The 11,656-nt window shown below is 40.2% G+C and overlaps 1 protein-coding gene across 4 annotated transcripts in view; it reads right to left on the bottom strand.

The window, feature by feature from the left end:
- Positions 1-1,010: 1,010 nt before the first annotated feature.
- The window catches only part of LOC308409327 (alsin-like), a 33,469-nt gene continuing 22,823 nt past the window's right edge, over positions 1,011-11,656 (bottom strand). For 2 of the 4 annotated variants that reach the window (XM_080901979.1, XM_080901981.1), the window contains 12 exons: positions 10,668-10,745; positions 10,372-10,508; positions 10,055-10,210; positions 9,207-9,321; positions 8,040-8,197; positions 7,317-7,415; positions 6,962-7,144; positions 6,811-6,856; positions 6,633-6,694; positions 5,598-5,747; positions 4,853-4,949; positions 1,011-4,522 (listed from right to left, as the gene is read on the bottom strand). In XM_080901979.1, coding sequence (XP_080758105.1) covers positions 4,484-4,522; positions 4,853-4,949; positions 5,598-5,747; positions 6,633-6,694; positions 6,811-6,856; positions 6,962-7,144; positions 7,317-7,415; positions 8,040-8,197; positions 9,207-9,321; positions 10,055-10,210; positions 10,372-10,508; positions 10,668-10,745 — 1,320 coding nt within the window. In that variant the 3' untranslated portion in view covers positions 1,011-4,483. The remainder of the gene's footprint in view (positions 4,523-4,852; positions 4,950-5,597; positions 5,748-6,632; positions 6,695-6,810; positions 6,857-6,961; positions 7,145-7,316; positions 7,416-8,039; positions 8,198-9,206; positions 9,322-10,054; positions 10,211-10,371; positions 10,509-10,667; positions 10,746-11,656) is intronic. The other 2 variants (XR_013974005.1, XM_080901980.1) reach the window with 2 other exon arrangements.

The raw sequence follows: 11,656 nt of genomic DNA, 5'->3' as shown, positions 1-11,656 counted from the left end.
CCTGAAATCTGTCTTTTTCCAGTGCTTACATGTACTGGATATACTGTTTATAATGGGGCCCTTAGATGTATTACAATCCTGAATAGTCCTGGTCAGCTTTCTGCTCTGTACCACTGGTAAACCTTTTTACAGGGCTATTCTCTCAGTCTGCTCCTATGTTAAGAAAAGTGTGAGAGGTTACGGACTTCACTCAGATATTCTTCATATATTCCTTATAATTGTTAAAATGCCTGCTGGCCTCTGTCGACCCAGGAAAAAAAGGACTGCTTCGCATCTCTGTAGTTTCTTCATGTGTGTTAAAACTAACAGATATTTTGTATTTCATGACTCATAAAACACTTTACTAGTCAATATTTCTCATATTATCAATAAATCAAATGACTGTAATGTGTGAGTTCCTCCCTTGGAGCCTGCTGAATTATAGACTAAACTCGTGGTGTATATTAATTTTAAACGCCTTTTATTGTCTTCAATGTGTGTGTGTGTGTGTGTGTGTGTGTGTGCGCGCGTATGAAGTCTTCTCACTTCCATCAGAGACTGGTACTTATAAACAAACTCTCCGAAAAACCCTCCATCATCCTGCTCAGCTCTACACATCGCTTCCCCCTTATGTCAGCCTCACAAACCTCAAAATCCAGAGTCTAAATCTTTCACCTACATGTGCAAAAGAACTAAATAACCCTCAGACCACACCTATTCCTTCAAATATTTGGAGCTGTTTCCAGGTGTCTGTAGCTCAGAAGTTAGAGCAGGTCATCTACTAACCTGGTTTGCTCCTGGGTTGCATGCCAAATATCTGTGGGCAAGATACTAACCCCAAGTTGCGCTCCGATGGAGTTTGAATGTTAGATAGAAAGCACTTGTATGAATAAGTGTGGGTATAAAGAGCTCTGGGAGAGTAGAAAGGTCCTGTATAAGAATCAGTCCGTTTGCAAACACTCTGTGCTTCGAAGGAGTGCTGATCATTTTTCAAACAGTCGTGATTTTAACAAAACGAGACCTTTCCAGAGTTAAAATAAATTTATTGCCTTTTTTAAAAATAAACATCTGAAATCAGTCTTTACTCGACATTCATCAATCATTTCCCCCCAAATCAACTCTTTCTACAAGGTTACAAAAATATACACCCAGTTAGAAAAAAATAATCACCTCAAAGATGCTTCCTAGTCTGAAACATGTTTTACATGTTAGCTCATCAGTTTTAATTACTTTATTTTCCTCTAATGGTTTCTTCCATCTAGGCAGACACTGGCTTCTCTTTATGAAATGCATGAAGCCGGAGAGCTGCTGTACAGTGCATTACGATTCTCAGAGAAACTTTTCATTTATCTCAAATCAACAAAAGTCAGTCTGAGAGCTGAAGACAGTGTTGATATTTGGCTGAGGCTCTCTCTCCTTGAACCTGATAGGTCCAAAGATTTAACCCTGTAACACAGACTGTATCATATTTGATACATACATGAGATACATGAGATCTGTACATAATCAGTGTGACTGACAATCACACAAATCATTTATAAACTGCTATTTAATTTTTTTAAAGCAATAGATTCAATAAACACACCAGTTTCAAAAAGGGTCAATTATTTCACGGCTCAGGCTTTACACCATGAACTCTCAGCAACTCTCACTCCATTGCTTGTAGTATTTTTAAAAAACTAAATCAGAACACAGGTTTAAGTGACTCTGCCAAAAATAAAAACATGGTGGAGGTGGCAGTGAATACAGTGCAGCTTTCAGTAACACTGAAATTACAAGTCGTCGTCAGTCTCGATGATACAAAAGCATCACAGTCCTCAGCTCACTCAAATTTAGATGGATCCTGTGCAGGTTTGTGGTAAGTCTTCATAATTTATAATCAATATCATTAATTTAAACTGTATTCCAATCATAAATAAATAAGAAAATCATTTTAAAGTGACAAAACTCCCTCATGTCTTATTTTTTTCCTTGAACACACAAGGACACAACATTAAAAAAAATATTATTCTGAGTCAGCTTCAAGGGATCAAAACAACCTAAAAGTTTCATTAACTAGCTGGACAAATGTGTTTTTAAAAAAATCTGGATCTGCATTAAAACACACACAGTAACAATTATGACGTGAATGTGCGCACCATTTTCTCTGAACTGAGATGTTCATGAACTTTGCTGTCAAACTTTTTGGAAATGTTGCAAAGTTGCTTTTCTTAATAACATAAAACAAAATAAAACACACAAACAGAAACCCAAAAACAAAAGAAAAACCCTGAAATGTTCCTTTCATGCAGCTTGATACAAAAACATGACAGATGACAGATGCAGATTCCTTTTGCAGACTTTCGCCGGCTGAACGTGGAAGTAAACTAAAGCCCAGAAAACTCGGCGTTCCTGGATCTGAAGATGATATTCTTAAACAAGAACACAGAATAAGAGAAGAAGCACTCAGATTAAAAGAATGAAAGTTTCCTTTATGCTGAGCTTGTTCATCCTGTTCAGCGAAGGACCAAAATCAGTAATCCTGCTGGTCACTTTATCCTGGTTAAAAATATCAGAGCTGTAGGAGATCAGAGTTATGTTTGTGTGTCAGAGTTACAGTTTTAGTTTGTTAATGTGCATCGGCATCGGCGGGATGCCCAGTTTGATCGAGCTCTGTCTCATTCGGCTGCTCAGTGAAAAGTGAGCGCGTCACTCACACTCAAAATAAAATTGAGCTAAAACGGAGAAAAATCGTTCAGCCTCACAAAGCAGCAGCAGCACCTAATTCTGGTTTAGAGCCACACTTTAACTTTAACTGCAGCTGACACATGCTGCACGTTCAGTAAGTACCTGCACTGTAGCCCACATTAGCCTTCAACAGTGTATTCATCCAAAATCTGCTACCAAGAACACACTCGTCATCTCTCTCCCTGGTTTTCCACTGCATTCGAATTCAGCTAAATAAAAACAACGATCGTAGCATTAACAGCCTTAAAGATCCCTTTTGAAAACTCTTTCACCCTTAGAAAAATATTTACATCGTTATTGCAGTTATTAGCACCGACTTTTCCCTTTAAAACACAGTTATGTTTATCATCTATGATGTAGTTAGCGCTTTTTGCATCCAGTTGATGCAAAGAGCAGATGAAATCGGTATAATATACACTGTATATTCAGCAGTAGGGCTGCCACGATTTGTCGACTAGTCACGATTACGTCGACTATCAAAATCGTCGACGACTGATTTAATAGTCGACGCGTCGTTTGAAGCTTTGTAAGATCACAAAAGACGCAGGAATAAGTGGCAGGATTTAAGAGTGTAATAACGGACTGAAACAGAAGATGGCAGCATTGCATGTACAAGGATGTCAGCTACCGTTAAACCCCGAAGAAGAAGAAGAAGAAGCAGCTGTGTCCCAGAATTCATAGCGCGGCCCAGCGCAGTTTCCAACAATGGCGGCAGCTAGTTAGTTTTAATGTTACTCTTATTATTCTTTCTGGGTCACAAAATAAACGTTTAACATATTTTCAGGCGAGAATGTAGCTGTGTAAACCTCAAATATCTGCTCAGTTTATCAGGACACCACATATTTTCAAAAGCGCTCCAACGTTTTCGGAGACATCTGTTACCCACTAGCTCGTTAGCGAGCCGGGGGCTAGGTCACTAGCGCCGTGAGAACACCGGACTCCCCGCAAATCGTTTTCAAACCCACCGCCATCTTTCGCTACTCAGGTTAAATATATATGAGTCACTTAGATAACTTAAAATGTTATTGTTTGGCTTTTTTTTAGTATTTTATTTGTTCCTGAGTAAATCAGTTTGTCTGAGATTAAAGTTATAGTTTTTACACAGCTGAATAAACGTCAAGCAGACAACTGATTATCAGAAGTGTGAGATGCTCCAGAATATACTCCAGTGTCCTGTTATATTTTAGATAGCAAGGAGTTTATTAAACTTCACCGAAACAATCTGCAAATTTCATTAAAATTTAATAAACTATCTTGTCTTTATTTTTAGTTAGCACAGACCTTAAACACTTAAAGCTGTAAGCTAATGATAGTTATATAAGAGCAGATGCTGCTGGTGCAATAAGCTGTAGTTTTACGTCCAATGGATGATGATCTGATTAGTCGACTAATCGCAAAAATAATCGGTGACTAGTCGACTATCAAAATAATCGTTTGTGGCAGCCCTATTCAGCAGTCAGGGAAACACTGTAAAATAAAATTTTCATTAAATAGTTCTGAAACTCAAATGGAAGTTAAACTGACACGTATGTCAAAGTGCATTTGAAAATGAAGGTGCAGTGTCGCAGCCTGTCCAGAAGAGGGCGCTACGCTCCCACTGTTTATAGGCCTGATGAGGTTGTTGGATAGAAAAAAGTGGAGTTAATGAGAGGGGTCAGACCTCCTCCTGCTCAGAGGTTTAGCTCCCACATTCCCTTTGCTGTGCACGTCTGCAGCCTCGATGCAGCTTCGGTTTGGTTATGGCACTTCCTGTCAGCGCGTGGCAACCTCCTGTCTCCTACGTGTTCGTCTCCCGCTGGATCTGGATGTAACAGGCCTGTGGCAGAGACATGGTTTAAAATCCTGCACGCATGATGGACGAAGAATAACTGTGATTGGAGTCACAGCTGAAACAAAAACAGCAATTTGGAGATTTCCTGAAGTTTTACAAAGATTTTTTGTTTCCTTTGAGGAACTATGGAGTCAGGAAAGTGCTTATAGACCTTTCTTATTGTAAACTGACACAAAACTAGGAATTTGTTGAAAAGGTTTTTTTAATTACGCTGCTTCAGATCCAGAAGAAAACACAAAGGGTCCATAAAATTATGTTGAAACAGGTACTTTTACACCTTTTATGTAAATGTGTCTGGGAGTCGGCTGCTCTCACCTTTAGTGTTGTGAACATCAGTCCCAGCTCTCCGTGCTGAATGTTGGGATCCATCATATCTTCTATGAGGCTGATTTCAGCTCCCAGGTTTCGGATCCTGAGCAGCAGAATAATGTGTAATGGATTAATTGGATGTTTATAAAACTACTTTCAAAGAGGTGGGATAGTAAAAATAACAAGACTGCGAACTTGAAAACCATCAGGACTGGTTTGGTCCTCTTTGACTTGCTTAGTTTGGTTTTCACTTCTTGTACAGCTACTTAGACAACCTCCAACAAAACACAGTACTTTATAAAATACTCAAGAAAATAGCTCAGGATGGAAAATGCCCTTCATTCTCTTACAGATATAAATTCTGCCAGCTATCACTTATAAAATGTTCTGTTTTTTTAATCATTATAAATATCACGTGTTTAAAAAACTTTGAGGCTATAGTTCCTACACCTGAATCTCTAAAGAGGGGACACAAATTTAACACTGTGAGGTCTAACTCACCGGCTAGGCTGACATCAACCCTGAATCCTACTCCTTTGTATTTGGAGACAAGCTAAAAGTACTTTTTTGGGAAAAATCTAAGTATTTTTGAAAAATATCAGGTAGACTGATGACTGTTTTTGTTCCCTGATTGTCAAGACTTCAATAAAAGCATAAGGTTAGGGTAACCAACACAGACCTCAAATACCACCAATAAGGCAATACAGACACCTCTTACTACATGCAAATGCATGAATGTGTGATAGGATACCTGGCTCTGAGCACCACATAAAGGAAGAGTGGGAACAGATCATCCATGCACCAGAGGAAGTCACCATGCAGCAGAGGTTTCACCTCCAGGGTCAGCTCCTCAAACGACTTCTGGATCACCATCAGCTTGTCTGACGGAGTGAATCTGGTGCTGTGTAAATATGAAGGGTTGAATTTTAATACTCAACTCGTGAATTTACATTATAAACTCATGACATTGTGACATTTTTATTAGTGCGTGGGTGTGTATCCCTTTACCAAAGTCTCAATAGTTTGTGATCAAGCATCACAACATCTATTAAAAAACCAGCTGAGTGAAGGAGTCCCAGTGTGTGCTTGAATAATCAGCTGCTAACTGAGTGAAATGACCTGAAAGTATCTGTGTGGCAGTCTTCACAAGAACTGGGCAAATTCTCTAAATGCTTAGGAAAGGTGTTTAATGCTTCCTTTAGGAGAGGATATAGCTGAGCATCCTTGATGAAGGAAAAGGAGACAATAGCGACATCCCATTCAAGTGATCACCCATCCGACTATCCTTCTTTTTAACCGCTTACTCAGTTCACACAGAGAGCTGCTGGCGGCTCTGAGGTCAGCAGGAGAGTGCAAAATACTGAGCACCCTCGAGGAGACCCTCCATCGCAGTCAGGAAGCTCCGCCCACCAAAGAGCTGAACATCTGTGCGCTCAGGTTCAGGATGTGAAGGTGGACGTCAGGATCGACAACATCATCCGTCACTCTGAACTGAGCACAGCTCATCATTCAGTGTAGTGACGCTCTTCTTCATGGCCGACAGGTGAACCATGAACTTTATCCCGCTTTAATAAAATCTGCTTCTAAGGAGTTTTTTTACTTGTGTGAAGAAACATTTACATTTTGAAAAGCTTGTGTGTTTGTAACCAGGACATCTGTAAATTCAGTTGCAAATGAATCACTCTTATAGATACACAAAACTCTAAACCATGAATAAGAGCTCCATTTTTCATTTTTAGTGTCTAGTCATCACTAATGACATTGTGCGTGATCACAGGGCAGCTACCTGATCTGCTGGAGTGTTTCTACAGCAGAAACAAAACAGGCGTCTTTGCTGCTGGACACAATCTGTAATGCATGCAAAGAGATCCAGTTACAGACAATGAAACGAGAGCTGCAGCTGTAAATAAAAGCTGCACATTTAGACTGAAAATTACAGAAAGAAAAAAAAAAAACTGCCTCACCTGCTTTTTCTCCCCAAGAATTGACATCCACAGCGGCCAGAACTTCCTAAAGTGGAAAAATTCAAATGACACAAAACAAACAAACAAAATGTTTTTTTCTAAAGAAGAAAACCTTTTATATTTTTACTTATTTTGTGTGTTTTGTACTCACTCCTGCACTTCCAGGAAGCTGAGCAGCGATTGGTCAGGCTGTTTGTTGAGTCGGAGGATGCGCTCCCAGTACTCAGTTTCCTCCTGCTCCTCCTGCAGGGAGTACAGAGTAAAGAGAGGAGGATAGAGTCGAGGGAGCAGCAGAGGGAGGAGGAGAGAGGAGGAGCTCACCACCATAACACAGCTGGAGAATAACGTGGTGGAGGAAGAAGAGGAGAAAAACACAGATGAAGAGTCAGGAAAACTTCATGTGTCCTGTATGTGTGTGTGTGTGTGTGTGTGTGTGTGTGTGTGTGTGTGTGTGTGTGTGTGTGTGTGTGTGTGTGTGTGTGTGTGTGTGTGTGTGTGTCACTCACCCATGCCCTGTTGTGTAAGAGTTGCGTCTGCTCTTAGATGGAGAGGTGGGGGCATCTGGGAGGACGCTGCCATCGTCCGGTAATCCTGGGAATAAAAACCTGCAGACAGAATATTACACCCATATTTAGTCAGGTGACAGACATTATACCACATATACATATATAGTAAAATTTATTGTATACAAGAGTTTTATTTAAGTTGGTTTCACCTTCAGTTTTTAAATCTAATAAGGGCTCAGTCCCTGTAAACCAAATCTTAAACCACAGTCCTGACTCCCTCACAATCAGCTGATTGATTTATTTTTGGTACAATAACTTTAATATGAAGACATGTCATGTTTACTCTCAGAGTTAAAAGCCCTCAGAGTCACAGGGGAGAGGTTGTCTTATTTTTTTCCAAAATTGTGGAACTCTTACAACTTAAGTGCACGAAAAACCCACATGAAATTTTCAGATCCTCGACATAAAGTCGGTTAAATCTGACCTGGAAAATCTCTGCACAGGTCCATGGTGAAATCATATGCACAAGTGCAGGTGGTCAGAACAGGATTTCAAGGTAGTGACTGAAATGTAGCAATGGCACAGAAAGCTGCACTAAGATGACCTTAAACAGGGAAACAGCAAAATGTCCTAATTTTCAGAGCACAGTCCTGGAAGTTTCTCCAGTCTCAGACCCGTGTATAGAAACTCTTTCCTGAGGGCCCAGCAAACAGATGAATCTACCTGATGACGCCGTAGAAATGCGTGAGGTAGGCCAGGACCTCTTGGACCGCCTGCCTGAGCAGCCTGCGGTTTGATCCCACACCGACGTACGTCATTCTGTACGCTGTCACCAACGTCTCCACCAGCCAGCCTAGAGGGTGGTGGGGGGTCTCACATGCCTGATGCACACACATACACAAACATCTATTAACAAAAACAAAACTACAAATAACCAAAACCAGAAGACTTTTTTGACGCAGGAAAACAGCTCATGATAATCAAACCGCACCTAACTTAAACTTGGTAATATCCCCTCAAGATCTTCTTTGAGCCTGGACGGCTTCCAATGCGTTCAAACATCACGTGATGGATCATCGCGGCTGATCGGGGCTGGGTCTCCAGTTGCCACAGCTATTACAGTTTCTATTTTGGTTTATTTTATTTTGTTTTGAATTCAGATTAGTTTCAGCTGTTCAAAGAGTGAATTTCCACATTTCTGTTTAGTTATTAGCTTTAGTCTTAAATTCCTAAAATATGTGTCAGTAGTGAGATTTAGAAGTTCATAATGAGTACTAAATACAAATGCAACGCTTTTTAAAGGCAGCTGATACGTAATCTTGGCAATTAAGTATCGAAGTGTGACCAACGTGACAGATAAAATATAAGGAAACCACCTATATTTTTATTATTTGCGTTTTAGCGTTTCAGGTAGCTTTCCTTTTTTTCTTCTTCAAAAATGTGAGTTCTAATTTATTTATTCTATGTAATCTGAAAAGCTCCTAAAATGTACATTTTAATTTATGTTTTCTATTGTTTATTTATGGGATTTCTGCACTTACTCTGGCTTCTCCCCACAGTCCAAACAGATGCCTGTTCGGTTAACTGGAGATTTTAAAATGGACTTGAACTGTTGTTGGCCATTCTATCACAGGCTAATCTGTCTCGCATGCAACTGTGTGCAGACACACAACCTCCTCTCAAGGCCCGCCTCCCTGCTAATTCATCCACTTTGCACCTTTACCTCTGCCATGCACGCTGGATCTCCACTGATCAAGTTGGGTGGACATCCAAGTTTTTGATCACACCCCATACACACAGTCCTATCATTAACTCTGTCTTTCCAAAACCATTTGCGTCTGCGCCTTAATGAAGGATAAATCTGTTTATTTAAATGTATGATCACTATACCTTGGTGAGGTATCTTCGTATGTTGTCGTAGTTTGCTGCAGTGACAGGTTCTTCATACTGAGGAATAAACTCCAGACACTCCAGGACTTTGGTCTGAGACCTGCTGAGGTCTGGGCTACAAACATACAGCACACAGACACATCCACTTATTTAAGTTGACAACTGTATACGTAAGACACGATGAATTATTATCACACTGTGCGGCCCATTAAGTAGTTTGGAAAGTTACATATTTCTTCTGCAGGAGCTTCAGCACATTTAGTTTAAAGTAAAATGATAAATACTGCATTAATGTCTCATCTTTAAAATGTGTAGGTTTACATCATTATAAAAACTGTGCGGCAGAGCTTTCACTTTAACAGATACAGTGTTTTATTAATGCCACTGTGGCAGTTACACTGTCAGCCAAACGTGCCGAAGCATGACAGAACCACCGCCGTGTTGGATGGATGATGTGGTGCTTTAAGTCATCAGCTGTTTCCTGTCAGTTTTATAGAAGTCTAGGGGAAAATGACCCGACTTCTCACAGAATTTATGATGGCAGTAAACACCTTTCTGATGAATTTATGTTCTCAGTTTTAGATTTAAGTCTTAATATGATATTCATTTTCGTAATTATGGTGCTATTTGAGGTAAAATGTACAATAAAGAAGTTTATTATTGAAACCTGATTTAAAAAAAATCAGGCTACTGACTATTAAAATGTTGAAAGTGAGCCTTTAAAACTGGATTTCATCAACCAATGTGTGACCTCAACTTGGCTACATCAATCTTTTATTTGAAATCTGCAGTCTAAACTAACACAAATTAAATCTGAGGCTTTGATGTTGCGTCCTTTATGTGTCTACCTCTGCCGTCGTGCAGTTGTTATTGTAACAGCGATGTTCTCCCAGGCCGTCGTCCTCTCTCCTTTCCCAGCAGCGTCGCAGCCAAGCCGACTCCAACATTCATCAAACACACAGATCCACCTCTGATCTGCCGGCACGGCGTACTGACCCAGTCTGCTGCACATGTGCAACATTTTCAAAGTTTTAAATGACACGGCATTATACGATTATACCCTCGTAACAGACAAGAAGTTGACAAATAAAAGCCTGCACAAATCAGGAGCACATTTACATGCATTATTATAAAACCAGCTCACTAAAGTGCAATAAATACTCACCTCAGGCCGTTCTTCTCCTTGTTTGGAGGTTCAACAATGCCTGGCTTTGTGTACGTTCCAACCACCTTCAGCCCTGAGCTCCACTCTCCACTGAACTGGCCGTCCAGACTGTCACCATTAGGCATGGTTAAAATCCCCTGAAGGAGAAGAGGAGTGAAGAATGAAACTTGTTTTAGAGTATTATTAGTAACAACCGTGGTAAAAAGGAAAAAAAGGTAGATTAAAGTTTTGAAGACTATCAAAATAAGACCTTTGCAGACACCAAGTCCTAAACAAAGAGCAGAAATCACTTCTACCTTCCCACTGATGGTCCAGTCGTCAGTGAACTCCCCATGAAAAACTGTGTCATCGTCTGACATCAGCAAACCCGGACCCTGTCAGAAAGCACACAGCATCAAATGTGTCACCAATACGATTAAGATTTCATCACCACATTATATTTATTTACATTTCATCATCAGGTCAGATTTAAAGGCAGGCAGGACATTTTACTAGTTCAGAATTCAAAGGCGTGAGGTGCACAGGTGCACCAGTTCTACAACATGCACTACAAACTGCAGTCCAGTCACATGTCATGGATAAGATTAGAAATGTATCGATCCTGAGTGAAACCCTTGTGTCTTTTATGTGCTTTGTGCAATATAAACAGTTGCAAAACAAGAGACATCTATAGTTAAAATTTAAGTAAATACAAAGTTGTTGTTTTTTTTGTTAAAATGTCTGACTCAAGCTAAGAACATCCCAGAAAACATTTTGCAGTTGAAAAACATCATTTTGATGTTTTTTAACAAACCCAACCTAATTAACAAGAGTCTGCTGGACGCTCTTCCTGTACTCTCTGGAAAGGGGATGTTTGTGTTTAGTAATTAATTTACAATATTATCTTATCAACTAGAGCATGATAAACTCATTTTATCAAACTGATTCACACACTGAGGTGTCTGTGTCATCCATCTGTTTCTCTTAAAAGGCAAAAGGCAGGACATGGCCTCAACAGGTTGGCAGACTGCAGGGCTAACACAGAGAAATTCACACCTACGGGAAATTTAGAATCACCAATTAACCCAACATGCACTCCTTTAGACCAGGGGTGGGCAATTCCAGGCCCCGAGGGCCTGTATCCTGCAGGTTTTAGATCTCACCTTGGGTCAACACACCTGAATCACATGATTAGTTCGTTACCAGGCCTCTGGAGAACTGCAGGAGCTAATTTAGCCATTTAAATCAGCTGTGTTGGTTCAAGGACACATCTAAAACCTGCAGGGACACCGGCCCTCGAGGCCTG

Source organism: Rhamphochromis sp. 'chilingali' (assembly GCF_963969265.1).
Source record: "Rhamphochromis sp. 'chilingali' genome assembly, chromosome: 14".
NCBI lineage: Eukaryota > Metazoa > Chordata > Actinopteri > Cichliformes > Cichlidae > Rhamphochromis > Rhamphochromis sp. 'chilingali'.
This window is presented reverse-complemented; position numbering and strand designations above follow the sequence as displayed.